Here is a 22,111-nt window from a genome sequence, read left to right as displayed (position 1 = left end):
CGAAAATAGTAACACCTGATTCTAACGTAGAAACATCTGATTGATCAGTTCTCTTTTCGTTTCGAGTGGTTACCTTTTGCGAAAATTGTAAAGCATGTTAGGTGTCGAAGCGTGCTGGTTATCCTCTGAGACCAGAATTTGTCGAAAGTTTGTACTATGTTTATCGAGCTACAAAAGATCCTTTGCTACTAGAGATTGCTGCTGAAGTGGTCGACGTATGTTGTTTTCTATTATTTATTCAATTGACTAGAGTAATCCTAAGTTTCATTCAGTGTCTGTTCTGCCAATCATAGTGTGGTTAGGTTTGAGTGCAACCGTTTCAATTAAATCGTAAAATTCTAACAATGCTTAGTCCTTACTAATTAAAAAAGCCAAGAGATAACTTGCATTACCGCCGAAGAATGCAATACAATACCATATTTTTTGCAGTATAATACCACATGGTAACATATCTGTGCGGTTCAGGCTACAGAGATTTTTTACAACGAAGTGTGAAATTAATGGAACTAAATTCTCCATATACAACGAAACACTAATATGTTTTGTCACATATCAATCATTAATCAACCAGTCATGTTCTACTGAAATAATTTATTCATCTAGTCGGTAGATCAACTATAAAGGAGATTTCAGCAGTTTAACGTTAATTTACTAATTTTAGGCTATTGAATACAGCTGCCGCACGAAATGTGGTTACGCTACAGTCGTAAATGCCAAATATCACTCAGTTGAAGACAGGTTTTATTCCTTACACTTTCTTGCAATTGCGTTTTTCTCATTGATGATATGGTCCATTGGTAACAAAAATTTTCATAAGTAATTTCTTTGAATAACAGGATGGAATCATTTTTTCTTTCGGAAACTACAAAATATCTTTATTTGCTCTTCGATCCAGACAATTTCATCAATGCTGATGGAACCATCGCACGTATTGTTGAAACACCGAACGGACAATGCATCATCGATAGTGAGTTTTGTATTTGTAAGGATGCTCTTCGAGTCACTTATCGTTAATTTCCCTTTTTTTTTTTATTTGCTATTATCGTTAATTTCCTTTTTTTTTTTATTTGCTAATTTTAAAATCTAATTGCAATATTTTTAAACCAGTTATACATTCGCATACAGAAAACATTGTTCACTTCTAGCTGGTGGCTATATATTTAACACGGAAGCGCATCCCCTCGATCCAGCAGTCGTTTATTGTTGCAGTGCAAAACGTAACAACGATTTGGAAATGATAGCGCGATTCGAAAATAACATCGATCTTGTTGCACTTGCGGGGATTTTTGATGAAACATTGCATCCTTTTGGAAGGAGTTTAGATATTGTAAGTGACTTTCCAGCTTGTTGTGAAGTTGTGAATTAGTATTTTGGATAACTGGGGATTGTTGTGGATTAATTAATTTTCATATATTTTATTGGATATTTTGTGCTTCGCACGGTTCATTATTCCGCCTACTTGAATATTTTTCGCAGATGGTTTGCTTAATTAACAAGCGATTTAATAATAAATGGAAAACAAATTGACAGTTAGCAGATAATTAGCAAGTAATTTTCTACTACTGTATTTAAAGATTAAAATTTACGGTTTACTTTCTCATCTAATACAGCGAAGGTTTGATGGTTGTTTTTTGGGTTCATCAACCTTATAAGTTTCATGTATTGTTTATTCACTTTTAATTGAATGTACAATCAAGAAAACTTTTAGGAAAATGTGGAAAGTCATCAATATGATCTCCAGAATACCAAGAAGGGCGAGAATTTGCTTAAACAGCTATCTGTAACAAATCCTTGGTTGTACGATCACATTACTATATATGATGATCGTTGTTCAGTGAGAACTATTTTATTGCTCATGAAATCGTGTCTTACGCCGTATTTGTGTCAAACATAGCATAAATTGTTGGTGATTAACATGAAACAAAATTCATAGTTTAAGGAAGAAATGAAAGATATAAGAAAACCATCAAACCACTGACAGACAATACTTATAAGGTTTTTATAAGGTTTTCGGCATTAAACGTTATTGAGTTGTGTATCTATCTTAAGTGATGGATGGACACGAAGTAGAGTTACTGTTAGTCTAAACGTGCATAAAATGTTATATAAGATTTCAGAATTGCTGTTGGCCTACGGATTTCAACATTGAAAATGTACCATTCCGTCGTTTCTTAAATGTGGTGTTTGCCAAACATATTTATCCAGCAACGGGTGTTCAATTCATGGTTGGATTAATTTGTTTGTTGAACAATGACACTCTTCTCAAAGCTTTACATGATGATTGGCCACGTAAGTTTTTGTTGAATTCCGTATATTATTTTAAGATGATATCTCAAGAGTCAAAGTGAATGTAAAATTTTCTTCCAGAATTACGATTTTCAAAATCTTCTATACAAAACTCTCACTATTTCTGATTGTAGATGTACGTGAATTGGATGTCACCCAGAAGTTTAGTTCTGTTGATGAAATACGTTTCAACAAATTCCGTTATCGAAGTATGGCTGAAGTAGGCTACGATGTGCTTCTTACACCGCCACTTTCTTACCTTTCAAGGTTTACTGGGTTAGGACAGGTGAAACCCAAACCTGGTGATGTACGATAGTAATGGTTATTTCGTACCATACTTTTGTTACTTGCCTACTTAACCATTCCAAATCATGGACGACATTTTATGATAATTATCCCGTTTATTGCCTTATACCTATACCACTTAAAACGGATCACTCTGTCTCATTTCTCAATTATTTTCCTCGTTTCTTACAACATTACTTATTTTGGCCATCAGAATTACATGTCCTTTCATATTTCAACGGTGGTTTTAATTCAACAGAGCTCTTCACATTAAAATTTCGGGTGCTTTGGTTAATTTATTATTGGTATTAATTGTTATTCTTTATTTTATTATTTTTTCTTATAATGCAAATAAAACATAGCATGTTATTTGATCTTGATGTTGCAGCGTCTTGTCTTGCTTTGTTTGCCTTCAGGAATTAATTTATTAAGTTCTTTCAACTTTTAAAATTCTGGAATATTTCCGACTTTTGATTCCTTATGAAATTTAATTTTATTGTCGTTCTTTTTTATCAATGGCTTTATATGCAGAGCAGTAAATTTCTTTTTCATTGTGTCGTTCTAGTAATGCAATGTTTGCAATTATGGGCAACGTTTTCATTCCATATTAATTTCCTTTCAAAAACGATGGTATGTTCTTAAGAACTGTGTATATGTTTGCATACGTTGCAATCTTTTTTTTTCCTAAATTTTTACCACATTTGGAATCTATGTGGTATGTGTTTATTTATTTTCATATTCCTTAAATTTTTCCTTTCTTGCATGAAATAAAAGTCAGCGATTGCACATTTACGGCTTTTCGTTCTTCATCTTGAGTTTACATGAACCATGTGAGCTGTTCATTCTTCACCACTGGAAGGACTTAAGTTTTAATTTTTTGATATTCAAAATTACCTATCTGATTATAAATTTAAAGATGCAATTATTATGTGGTCGAAATATTATGTAGTCCTTTCTTTTATATCTACCTCGACATTGCGTAACAACCTAAATGACTGTTTTCTAGATGGGTGAATGATGCCACGACCTAAGTTGTTTCTGCTGTTGCGTGCTAAGGCTTTTTTCACTGTCCGACGTTGGTCTGTTAATGACTTTACGCTTCGTACGCATACCTGTGGAGAGCTACGTGTAGGACATGAAAGTTTGTTTACTCATTTTTCATTCATGGAAATCCTTTGTTTCGAAAGTTCTGTCAGATCTTACTGCGTGTTTGTATTTTAAATCTTTAAGTCCTTCGTTTGTCTTCTCACACTTAAAATGGGTTTTGGGAGAACCTCGCAAGCAACGTCTCGACCAGTATCTCAGTCATCTGTTTTGCTTTCTTAACCCTGGCAGGCGAATGAGATTTACTTTGTTATAACCGATGTCCAAACATTATTCAGACCAAGAAGTTACTTTGTATGGATGGTTGCAATTCAGTCGCTTGAATCGTTTTCTCGTTTTGCGAGATGCTTATGGTTGCGTGCAGGCCAGAATTCCGGAAGAAAGAAAGGATTTAGTCGAGAAAATCAGAATAGTCAACTGCGAATCTGTTTTAAAAATTGAAGGAGTAGTAGTAGATAGAGGTGAACAATATCGCAATGCAGATATGCGAACAGGAGATATTGAGGTAGATCTTTCTTTCTAAAAAAAGGAGAAATTGCAAACAATAAAGTTATTAGTTTCATCTATAAGAGATTTGAAATCGTGTGCTTTCCATTCCTTCAATGTTTTGGTTTTTGATTCATTCCAAACGAATAATTCGAAGCAGTTGCATATGATATTCTATATTAGGAAATTTCGTTGGAACTGGAAACTTTTGCAGGTTCTGGTGAATAATTTAGAATTACTGAACACTTCACCAGCAAATTATCCGCTGGACGAAGTAACATCAACAGAAGAAACGAAATTCCGATATCGTTTCTTGGATTTAAGAACAAAGCGAATGCAGCGAGCGCTCAGGTCCTTTTCTGAATTTTGGTTCTTAAAAGAACTGGCTATATCTAAGTTAAATAGGTAATTTGATTTACGAATTGTTTTCAAGGCTAAGAGCAAATGTCGTCCATGGAATGCGAAAGTATTTGGTCGAAAAAGCAAACTTTATTGAGGTAGTTTTTCCAAGTTCTCAGCGCTTTTTTCGTACTTTTCCTTTTTTATATGAAGATTTCATTGAAGTCAGATGAAGACTGATAAATTTTGAAATACTGTTTAGCTCTGTGATGTACATTCCAAGGTGTTGATATTTTTCATACCTGCAGCGATGATTCTCTGAATTTCTGCATTTATAGTAGTGATTAGGATATCTAAGAAAAATGTCCCTTGAAGGCAGTAGAACTTGCATCTGCTCATGTTTAAACTCAAACAAAAACGTGTTTGAAGATATTCGATCTTATTTCATGTCTGAATGAATAGGTTTTCACGGAAACTTTTTGTTTGTATTAAGATCTTGATTTAATACGAAAACTTTTCTTATTTTGAGCTATCTCTGAGAAATATATTTTAACTGATACAGGTTGAAACACCAACTCTGTTTCGACGAACTCCGGGTGGTTCACATGAGTTCATTGTTCCTGCACCAAAACCAAATCTCGGAAAGTTTTACTCTTTGCCTCAAAGCCCTCAACAATTTAAGCAGTTACTGATGTGTGGTGGTATTGACAGGTACTTTCAGGTAAATGGAATAAAGCAGTATGTAATTTAGCTGCGGAGTCCAATAAAAACATTTTGTAATCATTACTTGAAAAACCGTATATATAAAATAATATAATATACTTTTTGATAGAAGCCTGGAGTTAACAAATTTCGGGGATGTATTAAATTATTTGCCAAATAGCTGCTTGGAAGCGGACTTTCAATAAATGTTTTAATGGAAAACTTATTCGAATTTGAAGTCCTTAACTGTACTAATTTCTGATTTTTTGAAGATTGCTCGGTGCTATCGTGATGAAGGTGCAAAGTCAGATCGACAACCTGAATTCACACAAGTTGACGTCGAATTATCTTTCACTGATCAAGATAATGTTATGAAACTGATAGAGAGTATTATTGTGGAATCATGGCCTAAAGAACTGGTGTGTGTTTAGAATTAAAGTTCATTGCCCAATTTCTGCGACTGAATGGGATTTCAATCTTTGCATATCAGAGCAGAATTTCAAAATACGTAAGTAATCATAACTGGAATTTCAGGATGACTTGAAACCTTCAGCACCATTTAAGCGGATAAAATATCTGAAGGCTGAACGTTTATTTGGTACGGACAAGCCAGATTTGCGTATTCCATGGACTATTGAGGATTGCACTTCCGAACTTTCATTCCTACGAAGGCGTGAAATTCCAAATTTCGTTGTGAAAATTTTCATTGCTAGAAGTGCAGAAAATGTTGTTAATGAGAAAAGTTTAAATGAATGGACTCGAATTTTGCGAGACAATGTATTATCACAGGTTTGCAGTATTGTCGATATTATGCCTTTTCAACGTGCAGTGTTTAGCTGCACCCGTATTTTTTTCCAGTTTCAACATTCTGATTAAAAAATTTGACATCGAAAAAAAGTCATTGCTGTCATATCGTCAATTTCTACCACCAATTTCTTTTTCTTTATTTTTGATTATGTATAATAAATGTTCTTTATTGCAACTTCCTAAAACAGTGAAATTTCAGAATTCTAAATTTCTGAAAATGTCGGAAAAGAATTGGTTCGTAGAAATTCGAGATGACGTTCTGATAGAAAAATTTGGCATCAAAGAAAAAGATGTTGCCGTCATATCGTGAGTTATTTTGATTTTTATGCTAAATTCTTGTTCATTAAGCCACTGTTGCACAAAAATTTTATTAGTTGGTGAACGATTAAAAATCAGTATGGTTTATTCTGCGACGAATATCATTGTCATCAAACGAATGATTTTACTATAAGTAACGGTACTCAAGAGGGAAAACACTACTGATATAGTAAAAATCGCATAATTACTACGTAAAAAGTATATTTGGTTATCTCATGCTTCATTTCGTAATGTGAGGCAGTTAACAATATAATTAAGTTCCCTTTAAAAAAATAAAACTAAATGGTTTTGTTTATGTGGGGTGATGATGCTGGCGTAAAATGGACACTTGGTCAACTACGACACTTGGTCGGTGAAGCGATGCATCTACGAGCCGAGCAACGTATGGAATTTGTTTGGATAACACATTTTCCATTGTTCTCAGTTAATGCGGAAGGTCGTCTACAAAGTGCTCATCATCCTTTTACTGCTCCTATACCGGATGATATGCCACTGCTTTACGATCCAAACAAACTTCTTTCGATTACCGGTTTCTTTTTTATTCGATAGCGTAATTGTAAAAAGTGGAGTTAATTAGTGGTTGAATACAAATTTAACGAGAAATTTCTTGCAAAATGTTGCAGTGGAAATATGCATTGTATTTGTTATAAGAGGAGCGTTAAAATTATAGTTCCCTTCTCTTCTTTTTGGATACGATGAGTGGTGGGAAAGGAGTGTTGCAGGTCAGCATTATGATTTGGTGTTAAATGGTGTTGAGCTGGGTGGTGGTTCAATTCGAATTCATAATGAGGATGTTCAGCGACATGTGTTATCTACGATACTTGGCGAACCATCAGAAGAACTGGTATATTCTGTAAAGCACTTTTTTTTTTTATTTTAATACATTTGGTATTTACATATCATACAATATTATGGGTTTACTTTTTGTGTGTATATGTGACTGTGTATGTACATTCATGTGTGTTCAGTTCTACACGTATGAATGATCGTGCAGATTTTCATTTCCATAGATATCCTGACGTTAACATCATCGTTTATTACAATACCTTGATTATAGTTTTTAATATTTATTTATGTTCAGGAGCATATGCTAAAAGCATTATCTTACGGTGCTCCACCTCATGGTGGTTTTGCAATTGGTCTTGATCGATATGTGGCTTTACTGGTTGGACGAGGAGACTCAAGTGTACCAATCCGAGATGTTATCGCTTTTCCGAAAAGCAAGGAAGGTAACGATCTCATGACTAGATGTCCTGTTGAAACTACTTCATCACAGCTAAGCAGGTGTGAATATCATTAAATTTCAATTGATTCCAAGTATGCCTGATTTTTGAAATAGAACATGGCAAAATTCAGTCAATTCGCATAAGGAGATCTCGTCTTTTAGCACATTGTGGAAAGATGCTGTTCTAATGATATGCTCCACGCAGCAAATCAACACAGTAAGATGTACAAAGTAATATGATATAAGGAGCATTTTCGATAATCCAATCATTTATTATAAACATTTACATATTTACATATTCAGGTATGGTATCTCTTTGTCGGTAGCGAATGATATAAAGGCAGCAGGTGACAAAATTCCAGGCGAAGAAGACGGCAAAATTCAATCATCAACTCGTTAACGATTTTTTTTTTCTTTTTTTTGTTAAATTTTTGCTGTTACGTCTGTAAGATATGTAATAATGGTACAACTGTTTTAGAAATATTCAGTTTTAACTGAAGCATGAATGGCTGGTTATTAGTAAAGCAAAATTAACGACAACTAATATTTCAGTATCTAAAATATTGTGATTTCTTCCACCATAAAGACTTATGACAATAAATTTTATGTTTATAAAATATAAATACTAAACAGACGATCCAGCGAACTGATGGGCACAGGTTGGTTGAAAGAGTTGCATAACTGGTTTAGTCGTGATTTTTCCTGAAATTCAAATAATGCATAAATAATTGTGTTGGATCTGTTAAAAATTTCCCAGACCGTCTAAGTGTTGTGATGATTATTCAGAATTAAAATTCCAAAGATTTTAAATTTTGGTTTTGCTTCCTGACTTATTCGTTTTAATGGAATTTATTCAGGGGACTGTTATGTTGAGACATAAAGTTTTGCGGCTTTGACTGGATTAGAAAATACATAAGTTAACTTCGAAATATCTCTTGTACTGTTGAGATATTTTGAAATAGAAACTGGATCTGCATGGAATGAATACGCTTTTCGTTCTGCTTCACATTTTTGGTTAGAATAGCATTATGACGAACAATAGTGGTTTAAACCAGTTCTAACTAGCAAAAGAAGTATTTCCACTTATTTTGGGTGAGAGGCAGTGGTGTGGTGGTGTGGTCATTATGTGTACAGGTGGACGTGAATGGACATAACTACGCTTTCAGAAGGTTTGAAGTGGGGTATATAAGCAAGTTCAAAAAGTGTTTCGTAAATCTCATCCCTTCATATTAAATAAATTAGTGAAACTTCAAACTCTAATTCCTCACCAGTTTTCTTCCACTTTAAATAGAACCCTCATTTGATGGTATTTTCATAGAATGCTTAGTCCGATTAATTCTGACTTAATTACTTGACTTTATGAAGCTTTCCTCATAGCAGAGTTGCTTAAACTTTAGTAAGTGGACAAAGCTGTAATAACCTAAGCGTTGGCATTGGGTTTCTTTCGAATACTGCTTGTTGGTATGTGGCATCAAAAAGAGCAAACGACAGTGTCTCAGTAATGTTAGTTTTAGAAAAGATTAAGATTCGAATTTGACATCGTTTTTGATCACTATTATACATATATATACAATTTATAACATGGCTACTTCTTAGTTGGTCATCAAAAGATGGCCACAATCCATAATTATCTCACCTCCAACCGCTGTTTTTTTATTCGATGTTATACTATCAATTCTGCTTTTTACTTCCAAATGTATCTCATTTACTCTTATAAGTATAAAGTTTTGTTATCGGTGAAATGCAACAAAAAGTAGGACCTTTTCTTGTACTTTAAAAAAAAAAAAGTGAAAAGAATGAACAATAAGAAGTTCTCTTTCTAATGCTTGTTGTAATTTGTTGTCGAACTAATTATATGAAATTGCATTTCAATAAAACTTTAGATACCTCCTTATGCAAATATTACATGATCTTTATATGAATTGAAATCGATCAGAAGATTAAGGCAATGAAAAAATGGATGATTTAAAGGTAATATAGTTAAGTAAGCATTAACACTTTTATTTTACAAGCACAGAGTTTGACTTAGTATACGTTTATGACCTTTCTCTTTGTTCATCTCTTCAATGACAGTGTTGTGCAGCACTATCGGTTTTAAGTTACTTTTGGTAATTTTAGTATTGTTCTTTTTGATTTTTTACTTGAAGTATCCATATTTTCAGCCATCGCTCTTTTATTGTATTTATGATAATTTAAAATTTTAGCAAAAGACAAAAAACTGAAGTCAATTTTAGATTTCTATGTCTTTTATCTGCATATATTTTTGTAACTTTTGAGTGCCGAAAACAAATATCTTCGAAATGATTTCTAATTCCTTTTAATATGTACAAATAAAAAAAGCTTGAACTTGGCATTAGGATTGTTCTCTATTAGATTTTGGTTATCTTCAAACGTATTACTGATTCCGAGAACTTGTTCAAATGATATTGTTGATTCTACGGTCCGCTCTTGTCGGGTTAATATTGCAATATCCGCAAATTACTATAAGTCAAAAACTGAACACATCTCGAGTAACGCCTTTAGCCAGGTAATTTTTTTCATGCTAAATTTTTATGTTCTAAATTTGCATGGTTGATAATAAATTAGAGATGTTTGCAATCCAAAAGGTTTATTCATTTTCATGTCATAAGGAGAAATTGCTAAACAAAAAAGGCAAGAAAAAAAATCATCAGATTCTTAGCGAATGAGGTGAAATCGTTGCTTTGTTTAAAATAAATGCAAAATTTGCAGCTTACATACGGATGATCAGGAGACATGCTGTGGTCAGTGCGCGCTGCAGTTGATGGATGATTTGATAAGAAGCATTGGAAAAAGTAAAACGTCAAATTTAATCAACCTTAATTACAATAATTTCCTATTTGCAATGTCCAATGCTACCCTTCTCCAGCATTTCTGCAAGTTCGATTCTTTTCTTGCATTATCTGCATTTCATAGCGAAAAATTGGAGAGATTACTTTAGTTTGTAGGTCAAAATATATTTCTTTTTCTATTACCTTTCTTAATTACACTGTTTTCCCTCCAGATCTAATTTTATGCCTTGAGTTTTAAAATTAGGATTTTGGATTAAAATTTGAAATTCAAGGAACATAAGTTTTTCATTTGTTCTGAAAACTCAACTCTTTCACTAAAATATTTATTTTCCGAAAATTAATATATTTATTTTTAACAAGAATGATTCATTTGGGTTCAATTTGCACTTCAATTTTTCAGTTTATATTTCCGAGAATTAGAAATCTTTTTTGTGCCTACAATGACAGACATTCAAAATAGTAGTTGAGATAAAGTAAGATAACTGCTGAAGTAAATGAGCAGAAAAGCTATTATTTAAAAAAATGAAACGAATTTGATCACAAGTGGGACAGTACAAAGATGCGCCGGGCAGTATTTTAGATTGATTCGCTATTTTTTATTCATTTTCTAATATTTTCATTGTTTATTATTTTTACTCTGAACATTTTGGATTGGATATTTAAGGGAATTTCATCAATTTGAATATTGCTGTTCGATGTGTATTCCCAGTTATTCACGAGAAATTTTAATGGGATACTCCCAAATTATCAATCATATATGTGTTCAAAATTTCAAAGGTATTTATTGCATGATATTGGAAACTGAATTTGAAATATCCTTTTTAATTTTGACACTCTTGATCATCTCTCTGGATCTTTAATGGGACATCTGTAACTCACCCTTTTTTTTTCTAATTAATATATTTTATTAGCTGCCAGATGCAGACTGTTGTTCGAAATTCAAATAGTCATCCTTCTTAATGATGTCCAATACTACCTAATGGTCACTTCTGATATTTTAAAAATGAATTTTAGGGAAATATTATGCTTTGAAAGAAGTAGTAAACGGCTTCCTAGATAATGGTGTTATATTCGATTTTCGCGCTTGATTAAATATTTGTGTATTTTTCAAAATTTTATTACAAATCGTTTTTAAATAATTCCGGAAATATCTCAGATATCAAGGAAAATTTTGGATGCTTGGCTGGATTGGATTCAGAAATAAGGCCACTTTGTATGCGTACTTGCACGCCGCATCAGGAAGCGTTTCATTCTATAGCTCGGAATTTCCAGCATTTTATTCTCAATAGTGATGTAACCATCCTCGAAAATTACCTAAATGAGTCATGCGAGTAGGTGATTTAATGATTACTTAAATTTATTAATGCAACATTCTTGACTAAACGTGAGAAATTAGTATAAAGTCAAGAGGTCAGAATCGGGGATTCACTGCACGGGCAAGTACTTTTGTGTGTGGCTATGTCATCAAAACAAACGTATTGCACTGAATGCCGTGACAATTTGGTTTGTTAATATTCGATTTGATAAACCTAAGTTACTGAATGATGGAGGCCAATGAGTCACTTAATTTAGACATGTCCTTTGTTCCTTGCACTGCGATGTTCCATTAATTACGCACAATTGCGGTTATAAAGTAGTTGAAAAAGTAATTGCATTAACGAGGCGATCCTTCAAATCCATGAAGAAAATGTCGCTTGACACGGCAGTTGTTAACAGGTCTGTTTAATTTTCTGATGATAGCAAATTAGATTTGAATAATGAGAATTTCTGGATTAGAATTCAAACTTTCAAAGGTTGTTAATCAAGCCTGGTTAACCATACTTTACTTCAAACATTATTTGGAATAAAGTATAGTCAACCATTGTTTGGAGTAAAGTATGATTGCTTTTCAAGTATTATCGGAAATTTTTAAAGCCAAAATCTGAAAAAATTTTATAGAACAAAGTGATTTTAGAAGGAAATATTATTTTATCAGACCTAATTTATTTGTCTATTAATAGAATTACGAAATATCCTTGCAAAATCTATAGGTGAAAGAAAACACCAGAAATAGTAATTTCAGGTGGCCCCAGGCGTGTGCCGAAATAATTACTTATAGGATACCTGGACAAAATTCAACAGTCATGCAGCAAACTAATTTGGGTATCACAATTCAGCCTCAACAGATGAAGCAAATTAAAACGAATGGTCAACGAAGTCAAAAATTGATTAAATTGATGTCATCATTATTATTATTATTATTAATTTATTTTACATTGGAATGAAATCGTCATAAATCTAACATTTATTTCAAAAAATCGCAAAATTGATAATTTTGTTATTTAATTCTTAATTATAATAATTCGGAATACAATATCAATCAATTAATCCGCATGCATCAATTATTTAATTAATTAGTTGGTTTATATCCTGTCAATAACTTTTATATAAAAGCACGTTACTATATGGAGAAATAACGAGTTCAATGGTACATTATTAACTACTTTCCGTTGACATTTCATTCAGTCTTAACAGTTTGAATTTATGGCTTTCTCTAAAAATATCGCTGAAAACTAGAAAATGAAAACTAGAAAACATCAAGATTTATGACTTTTTTCAAACTTTCGGAATCCTTGAATCACCGCTACAAAATATCTTTTATTAGGAGAATTTACTTTTAGTTTGTTTAATCTAGTCTTTTCAATATTTGGAAATTGTGCTCTATTTAATGCATTTAAATGTCACGAATTACATCATAAAGAGATGACCACTTGGACATTTAATGCACTCAAGATATAATTAATTAATTGCCGTAATAAGCTTATGAGAAACAGTTTCTCTTATCATTTATTACTATGAATGAACATGAGAAAATATTTTTTTTTTGCAATCTGTTGATCTTAAATTAGAATTAAAATATGAAAGAGCACATTGGAAAGGACACATTTTCTTCTCAAATAGCAATTAACTTGCCGATAATGCTATGGTCAATACAATTTCATTTATGAGTTTTCAAAAGAGTAAACAGGTGTTATTGATGTGAAACTCATGCTGATTTGCATTTTCTTTCTTGAAAGCTATATGAAGATGAAATGAACGAAGTTGCTTGGCGGAATAAAAAAATCGAAGACGATGGGAAAAAAATGACTTCAATTCGAAATTTCGAATTAATTTCTTTTTCTATTCTGAATTGGAATTAATAAGCTTGAATAATGTCACCAGCAAGGAAGACAATGAATTTATGAGGTAATAAAACCAATATTGGTGCTTGACAGAAAGTTGACACAAATTTAACATTTCTAATGTTGTCATCCTACTAATGACAATGTCAAACAAGTCTACCAAAGTTTCGTTTACAATAATCGCTTTTCCATTCACACTTAAAATTCCAAAAATCCGTACAATTGCAAAATCGCTGAAATCTTTAACATTTCCAATTTCACTCATTTCGTGGACATTTTCATCTTATCTAACAATTTAAATTGATTGCTAGGAATAATGGATGAAGACGAGAAGAATGTAGAAAATACAATATTTTGTGATACAATGATGGCAGCATAATTTACCATCGCAGTAAATTGCAATCAAAATTTAATTACCAAAAAAATGTGCTTGAAAGTCAACGCACACAAAGATAATTGGTAATTTTGATTTATCCTTGAAACTGATAAAGCAAGAATGAAAGCCACCATTAGAATGTGTCACATAAAATTACTCATGTATGTCGCCATTTCTGGGAAAGAAAAATTTAGTTTGATTGCTAAGTTTCCATCTCTTGTCCTGTAATACGAGTCATCTTCTAGTTTTCAAGGTTGTTAGATTTGTAAATTTAAAGAATGATATTATTTACGTTATGCTTATTTGTATATTGACGCATTCTGTTGATAATTACTCTTTTGCATAGGATATCAGTGAAATATTCTTATTTTATGGAAAATCAAATCAGATATTTAATATTTAAAAATAATTTGTAAATATTTCAAAATTCTCTCAAACTCGAAATGTTGAATTATAAATTTCAAATATTTGTTTAATTACTGAAGAAGTTCAGGTTATTTTTTAAGTTTTTTACTCGCAAAATTATAAGCTGCAGTTTTCGACCTCACGTTAATTACAAATTATGCAATTTCAAATTCTAGTTTACCTAAATTATGTGACATGCGATAAAGTATTTTTGATCCAATACCGAGTGCAACATTTCAATTCGTTTATTTGCATAAATACGAATTAACTCAACTGTATCCCCTCAGAAATACAGGTGTAGAGATTTAGCGTTAGTAGTGTAAGTAGCAGTTGCAGTAGTAATAGTATGGCTTTGAAAGTTTAGTTTAGACGAAGGACACGAATTCCACCGTCCATTTGAGAATTGAATTTTGTAAGCTCTCATCCTTTTCAACGCCTCTTGTAAGCAACTACTAGTCGTGTTTTGATATATATATGTTTGAACTGAGCAGATCTTAAAGATCTAAAATTTCTTAAATTTCTTTTTTGGCTAATACAAATGAACAAATTACATCATCATTCCAAACTTTCTGAAAATCTGGAACTTTTAATTCCCCATTATTGAATTACTTCATGCTAACTATGGTAGAAAACTATTATTTTGCCTATCAGTGAAATAAAAAATTTCACAACTTTCAATTTTCATTTTTCTTTATTTCAGGTAACAAATAAAATTCTCTTTAGAGTGGAATAGTTTAGATTTATTTATTGTGTACAGTCATTTTCGAAAATGTAATATGTTTTCGTTATTATTATTACTGAAATAATTATCAGGTATGAATTCCGGAATCACGACTCACTGTTTGTTGTATCTTCTTCTTGGTGTCCTGAAAATTTCCGTTGAAACGGTTTGTTTTATTTCTTATATTGATTTGTTCCTTTCAATACTTGACACTTTCAGTCAAAGATTATTAGTTTTGCTTTTCAGTTAGTCATTGAAACAGAATAAAAGGGACAGACAGACGTACTTTCGACCCTCATAAAAGATTTTGTTATATTTGAAACTGTGATTTTTCATGAAAAGAATACTTAAGGATGTACCTTTCTCACCCGTCTATTCATTATAATGCGTGAGATACGCCACTATTGAGCTGACCTGGAAATGGAAGCGGAATATTTTCAGTCTAATGCTGGCAATTTGATATCTTTTTTTTTTTTCATTTACCAAGGATTTAACATAACTAGAATTCAAAAACTGTATGACACTTTTCTGGTTTTGCATCAGCACCAGTGTTGAACAAGGTGAAGTATGAAAAATGCGTTATCATTAATTAAACTTTAAAACATTAACATAAAACAAAAAGTTAAAGTTTACCAAAGTAAAAAGTTTTTAATGAAAAATTTGACTGAAAAAGATATCTTTGAGCTTGCAGCAGACCAAAATCTCTACTATAGATTAATGAATGATTCAAATACTGGTAAATGACACAAATACTAATGAATAATTAAATGTCTCAAATGATCAGTAGAGAAGTATTTCAAAATCGCTTTAGTTACTCAATAAATTAGCGGTTTGTTTTCTCGACGACTTGTTATTTTCGTGAAGTGAATGTTTATTTGTTTAACCTGAAATGAGGTCGTGATTAAGTCAACGGAAAGTGTATTTATACAACACGATAATATTGAATGGAGTTGATAGAACCACAATGGCATTAAACTTTTTGAATTTCAAATTACACGAATTTTGTAGTGCTCAAAGATGCAATGCAATTGATTTCTCAAATGTTCTGATCTGCATGTCAAAGAAATTTTATAATTGAAAACTTTTCCAGAAAACAATTAAATTTTAAAGATAATTAGAGATAGTTAGACTATTAGAAAAGATAATTAGAAAGACAATTAGACTTTTTCTTTTTCATATTTTGAATCGAATTATGTTCAAATTTTTCAGTTAATTGTTTAATAGCGAAGAAATTTAAAGATTTTGAGAAACCCAAAACTTTTCATAGCTCAAATTTTTCATAAAATTGGCTCTGAAAACTTTCAAAAATTGATTCGAAAAAAGGTCAAATTAACTATTATTCTAAGATAATTTTTGCAGCTAACGATGTAAATTAATTTTAACTTTAGCTTCCATTCTTAGTTATCACTGTTTGTAGAACGCGACAAAATTCATCAGTAGGGCAAAGCGACAGTGCTGCGTGGAAATGGCTGCATGCTGTAGACTGCCACAACAACAACAACAACCGGTACCAGTGGTCCCATTGCAACCAATACTACCTGTGATGCAACATGCAAAACAATGCAATTGTGTTAACCTGCTAGCACAAGTTTGCTCTTCATCAATATCATTCCTTTTATTATACCGTAATAAACCACTAATATGGTAGTAAATTCAGAATTAATTTCCTAAATATCAAATCATACATTTGACAGTTTATATTGAAGTGGCACAGAACAAAATTAAACAATAAAGTTATTAAGTTAATGAATTAAGTGCCCAAATATTGGTAACTTCAGCAAATAGAATATACGATCACAATTAATTTTAGCGCTCCTTGCCGAATTTTCTTCAGAGAAATTCCCAGTTACAGGTGCAATCATGTGACTGTGCAAACATCCAGCTAAACCAGTGTAGTTGCACGCCGATTACACCCTCAAATTGCAATTGTGCTGCATTGCAAGAACAGTATGCAAGTTGTGGATGTGGACCACTTAATTATAATGTAATTACAATGTTTTGTCTTACCTTTTTATTCAGTTTAAATGAGTAAATTGTGTAAGTAAAGGAATTTTGCTTACCATCCTTCTGAAGATGTTGATTGTTGTATTATAATCTTTGTAAGTTAGAATTTGCGAATTTCACTGATCTAATCTTATATCTTCTGACTTTCCACTGATAGAACACTATCAGTGTTTAAGATAAATGAACTCTTTTGATTTTGATTATCGTTTTCTTTATACACTGTATTTTTAACCCATTATTGTGTTGATAATGCAAAAAACTGTTACCATTAAACATAGTGAAGTAATGAGAGTTACAAATTTTGATTACTATAACAGTTAACATTTTAATTACAGGTAACTTGCGGCTGCTCGCAGCAAAGGATACATTGTGTGCCTGCATGCATGCCAGACTGTTCACAGCGATGTCTTGATCAACAACTGACCATCTTTAGTAGCCAGTATCAACAACAACAGCGACAAGTGAAGGTAATACAGAGAAAGGTAGCCAATCATTTATTCCACGCGATGGACAGATCCGGGATCTGTAATAATAGTATTTTTATTGAGCCAGGAACAGAATGATATAAGGGAAAAAATGGACAGTGGTCCCTTTACAATAATTCTTACTCGAATTGGTTGCAGTGCATTGCATTCTGCATGCCGTTGTGCGAGCCGCAGTGCGTGAAAATGTTCGAGCCAAGTCAGATGCAATCTCATTTGCAGCCTGTAATACTCCAGTCGCAATCCCAATCACCAGTTTTTGCCATACAGCCTGAACTTCCCTATTTCTCCCAAGCTAAACAAGAGCCATCAATTGTTATAATGCCCCCGCAAGGTCAATCTTTTCTGCCCCTCTTATTACAGCCTTGTCCATCACCAAACTGTGCAACCAACTGTCCACCTCAATGCAACACCCGAAATTGCTGTCAAATATGTCACAACTTGCCATCCTGCAGTCAGTCCATCACTGTTTCACAAAACCGGCAGTCGGTTCCGGTACAACTGCAGCAACCCCAATGCGTAGCAATCTGCATGCCATCCTGTGAACCACAGTGCGTTCAGCAAGCTTGTTCGGCTGCTTGTCAGCCGATGTGTGAATTACAGTGCATGCAGAAAGTACGAGCTCAAGTAATACTCCTTGCACAGCAACAGTCACAGTCACCGCAATTTCCACCTCAACCAAAACTATTTCACCTCCCAGCTCAACCAGTACAATCATCGGTGCAAGCACTACGACCACCACCGCTGCCTCAGATACATTGTGTACAGCAATGTATGCCTCAGTGCTTGCAAGAGTGTGTACAGGAAGCTTGTGTTGTTGCATGCAGGCCTGCTTGTTTACCAGAATGCATGGAGCAACACAGGAAAGTATTCTTTGTCACGCAGCAACAACAACAACAACAAGAATGTGCACCACAGTGTCAACCTGAATGTCAACCGACATGTATAGAGAAAGCTTGCGTATTAGCTTGTCAACCAATGTGTGATCCCCAGTGCACACAGCAACAGAAACCCCTCTTGGTAACAACCGAACCACATCGGACGGAAATACCACCTCCTACAGTGTGTTTGCCGTCATGCATGCCAGCTTGTCTGCCAGAATGCTTGCAAGAACAGCAACAGATGCAGCCAAGCCAATTCCTTCAGCATTGTCCACCAGTATGTCAGCCTTCCTGCAACCGGCAATGTATGGAACAACAACATATCTGCTCCAAAACCTGCTTACCATCATGCCAATCATCCTGCAATAAGAATGCACGCTGTGTGCAAGAATGTATTGCAAGTTGTGAACTTTCTTGCATGGATTTTACTAAACCAGTTCCACAAGCAATATCTCCAATTAAACAGTACTCACCGGAACAAAAATGCGGCGTAGATTGTAAGGTATGAATTCTCCTACTAGACAATTACTTTCCTCAATTGTTAATCTTCTCACTATTTATAATTTCATTTGTTCAATATTGGCAGTTAAACATGTTTATTGCAGGCTATGGAACCATTCCGCTGTATACCACAATGTCAGCCAACATGCATGAAATCCTGCATCGAGCAGCAAACATCCGGTCGATACCAACAACTTCAACCTTTAAGGGATTGCCCTCAACAACAACCTATGGAATGTTCATGCATGATCGGATATATGCCTTGCTCTCAAAACAATTGTTGCTTGATGCGACGACGTTATGTCTCGCAAAAACAATAGTTCAACATGCATCGCGTGCTGCAGTTCAAGTAATTGAGTATCTGTGGAAGGAATTTATCTCATCAGACCACGTTTGCATTGGTTCAGTTAGTAGTTTGAAATTTTTAAATTAATTCATATAACTTTTGCAATGTCTAATTCCATGGAATTATCCGAAAATTTGCTTATCAATAATAAAATTATTTTTAAATTGTTGATGTTTTCATATAAATTCTGTTTCATTCTTAATTCTGTATTGCATTAATTTTTCCAAGACCAGACCTGTCTCTGCGTGCTTTTTCACTTCATTTTATCATTTTTTGCAATGTTATTTAAATTGCTTTTCCTCTTCTTCTAAATATGAAATGAATGAAAATTTTTATTATTGATAAGTGAAAGTTATGGTGGAGGCAAATCTCTACATAATTTTTTCTTAGTATTTTGAGATATGTTACTTTTATCCTCTAATGTCTTGAGATACCTTTTAATGTCACGTACCTAAAGCTTCTGCTACGTGTGGTACTTAAGGTTCTTTCCTATTTCTCCGGGTTTCTGCGATGATTTTTGTTGTGAATTCCAGCGAACAATGTGTGTGAATTAAATGTGTGCGATATAAAGAATTACACTTTATTCATTTTCACGAAATTTTGAATCCATACATACACATAGAATATTTGCTGTTATTTCCTTCTTTTTCCCAATATTACAGAAGGTCAACCCAATTTTTATTTAAATTCTCTTCAATTCTGTAGTATTTTGACAATTGCAAATCACAATAATAATTCCAATAAAACTTTAAGATTTAGAAATATGGGATTTGGACAGGTAGTGCAAAACAGGTAATTGAAAAGACTGTAACGAATTGCATAATTTTTTCTAAGCTATAGGCAGGTAATGTCTAGACTGTTCCTGGGTATTTTAAGTTTCAAAATTAGTTTCAAATAATTTTACTACTTTTTAAAGCTGAGAATTTTTAATTCAGAAATAGTTATGGAAAAAAAGAAGGCGATTCATTATTAAAATCAATCGCATAAATAACTGAAGTAAATTCAATCTTTTAATAAAGCGAACTTCTTCAAAATTATTGGTCGAGAGTTTAGATTTCGGGGTGATTTTCCCGATTACATGAAAATATCGATTTTACAAAGGTAAAGCAAATCTGCACATGAAAATTTTAATTTATAAGATTTTCATAGTTTGCAATTGAAATGATTTGAATGAAATATTCGACGATATTTCATTGTATTATTAGGTCAACCTGAATCTGCACTTGCAGATAAAGTTGTTAACAGAAAAAATAATCGAAAATATAAACAAACATGTCACTATTATTTCTTACGTAATTTTTTTCACAAATTTAATAAAATATTCGAACGAAGCTGAAAATAAGGATGATAGTAACTCAATTCATCTGCTGTTCGTGTCTCTTTTGTCAACTTGTGTCATATGAAAATGTAGGATTAGATCCGTTTAAGACTTTAAGGTGAAAACTTTGATTTCCAATATACTGAGTATTGTCTGCAGAATTAAACACAATTAGAAAAATTGGGCAAAATTGCGCAAATTTATAATAAAGCTTAGTGGTTAGATAAACAAGGTTAGAAAGTGCTTTGATAAATTATCTTCCAACTTCTATTCCTCAGGTATAATTAGTTAATTTGGATGAGAAGTTTGGTAATTTAAATCAAATATAGAAGGTAATTAGTTAATTTGGATGAGAAGTTTGATAATTTAAATCAAATATAGAAGGAGGAAGAATAAAAAGATAGTGGAAAGTAACCGGGAATGTTTTGATCAGTCATGTCTTTTTTAGAAATCGATTTTAGAATGCCGATTTTGTGATAACTGGAAAATGTTTCTCATGTACAGTACCGTTGGTCATCATCGGTGGTATGGTACCATTCCAAACAAATGGACGAAAATGTCGAGTTTTTCGACGATCATAGCAACGTTTCAGTCGAGTACAGTTCAAATAGATGACAACTGCAAGGAGAAAGACCTGAAAAAGAAAACAATTCTAGGCACAATCATTTTTCTTTCATTCATACTGTTTTTTTCCTTTCATAAAAGTTTGCATTACTAAAGAAGTATTATTTGATTGATTTTAGACCACTGACCAATAAGACGATCAGAATTATCGGTATAATAACAAATGCCATTCTGGTCATTTGTTTCTGCTCATTGGAAACTATATTTTCCATAAAACCATGTTCAAACTGAGCAGCACTTAAATGAAATATCTGAAATGGATTCTAAAATTTTTAAAGAAAAAGAATTCCAATTAAAATTCCTGAAAACTACCAATATAATACCAGATATAAGCCATGTAAAATTAAGCACAACAAATGTCTAATTCAAAACTAAAAATCGTTTGACAAGTAAGTATGTGCTCAAACAATTGAAGACTTCACTTCCATGATAATTTATCTTTCTGTAATGAATATTGTGGACGACTCTTACCGTACATCTACCACTTTGATCATGAATTGATATCAATTTGTTCCTTTGCAATACAGTATGTGTGTTTTATGGTATTAATCAGATCCGGCTTGTGAAATATACCTCATAATGGCTACTGTATGTGGTCCAAGGTGGTGCTATAATAAGCTTATACTGGTTACCGTACATAGTCTACAATGGTACCTTAAGTAGTTGCTACATCAAAATGCGCCTAAAAAGGATACTTCATGGTATATTGGATTGTGTATTATCACATTATACTATCATTTTCAACACTTACCGATTGCCCAGTGCTTCTAGTCCAATTTATGGCGAAAGGATTTTTAATTCTGGAATTATTGAATGCACAAATGCGTAAACCATATTGATAAGTTAATGGATCAATGGTTTGATTTGTGTAGAACGAATATGGAGTTGTTAGAAATAGTCCATTTTGTAAAACTTTCTACAAATTGAATT

The 22,111-nt window shown here is 32.8% G+C and overlaps 6 protein-coding genes across 6 annotated transcripts in view; 5 read left to right on the top strand and 1 right to left on the bottom strand.

Annotated features, from left to right (window-relative positions):
* Positions 1-2,602, top strand: part of LOAG_16558 (hypothetical protein) — a gene marked incomplete at both ends in the record, with an annotated part of 4,305 nt that extends 1,703 nt beyond the window's left edge. The window contains 6 exons of the mRNA XM_020449211.1: positions 662-738; positions 837-967; positions 1,146-1,327; positions 1,709-1,834; positions 2,118-2,289; positions 2,421-2,602. Coding sequence (XP_020307280.1) covers positions 662-738; positions 837-967; positions 1,146-1,327; positions 1,709-1,834; positions 2,118-2,289; positions 2,421-2,602 — 870 coding nt within the window. The remainder of the gene's footprint in view (positions 1-661; positions 739-836; positions 968-1,145; positions 1,328-1,708; positions 1,835-2,117; positions 2,290-2,420) is intronic.
* A 969-nt stretch (positions 2,603-3,571) lies between these two features.
* On the top strand, positions 3,572-6,319 carry LOAG_04305 (DRS-2 protein; the record flags this gene model as incomplete). The annotated part of the gene is made up of 8 exons (XM_003139842.2): positions 3,572-3,712; positions 3,954-4,180; positions 4,376-4,512; positions 4,595-4,658; positions 5,063-5,221; positions 5,475-5,621; positions 5,737-5,991; positions 6,209-6,319. Exons 1-8 carry the CDS (start codon positions 3,586-3,588, stop codon positions 6,317-6,319), a joined length of 1,227 nt encoding a protein of 408 aa, XP_003139890.2. The 5' UTR covers positions 3,572-3,585.
* Positions 6,320-6,609: 290 nt separating this feature from the next.
* LOAG_04304 (DRS-2 protein) lies at positions 6,610-9,496 on the top strand (the record flags this gene model as incomplete). Its single annotated transcript, XM_020446561.1, has 5 exons — positions 6,610-6,856; positions 7,050-7,171; positions 7,409-7,611; positions 7,856-7,947; positions 9,436-9,496. The coding sequence occupies 5 exons, from the start codon at positions 6,610-6,612 to the stop codon at positions 9,471-9,473; spliced, it is 702 nt and encodes a 233-aa protein (XP_020303115.1). The 3' UTR covers positions 9,474-9,496.
* Positions 9,497-9,887: 391 nt separating this feature from the next.
* LOAG_04303 (hypothetical protein) lies at positions 9,888-12,643 on the top strand. Its single transcript, XM_003139840.2, has 6 exons — positions 9,888-10,079; positions 10,283-10,450; positions 11,027-11,139; positions 11,519-11,693; positions 11,935-12,078; positions 12,425-12,643. The coding sequence occupies exons 1-6, from the start codon at positions 9,973-9,975 to the stop codon at positions 12,624-12,626; spliced, it is 909 nt and encodes a 302-aa protein (XP_003139888.1). The 5' UTR covers positions 9,888-9,972; the 3' UTR covers positions 12,627-12,643.
* A 3,847-nt stretch (positions 12,644-16,490) lies between these two features.
* LOAG_04302 (hypothetical protein) lies at positions 16,491-19,213 on the top strand (the record flags this gene model as incomplete). Its single annotated transcript, XM_003139839.1, has 5 exons — positions 16,491-16,613; positions 16,878-17,009; positions 17,365-17,496; positions 17,653-18,894; positions 18,998-19,213. The coding sequence occupies 5 exons, from the start codon at positions 16,491-16,493 to the stop codon at positions 19,211-19,213; spliced, it is 1,845 nt and encodes a 614-aa protein (XP_003139887.1).
* A 1,801-nt stretch (positions 19,214-21,014) lies between these two features.
* LOAG_04301 (hypothetical protein) lies at positions 21,015-21,432 on the bottom strand (the record flags this gene model as incomplete). Its single annotated transcript, XM_003139838.2, has 2 exons — positions 21,015-21,191; positions 21,310-21,432. Coding segments are annotated over 2 exons (300 nt in total), but the record flags the coding sequence as incomplete, so codon positions are not given.
* Between the last annotated feature and the right edge of the window lie 679 nt (positions 21,433-22,111).

This window comes from Loa loa, assembly GCF_000183805.2.
Source record: "Loa loa unplaced genomic scaffold supercont3.8, whole genome shotgun sequence".
Taxonomy (NCBI): domain Eukaryota; kingdom Metazoa; phylum Nematoda; class Chromadorea; order Rhabditida; family Onchocercidae; genus Loa; species Loa loa.
Note: the sequence above shows the minus strand (reverse complement) of the source record. Positions and strands in the feature narration are given on the sequence as shown.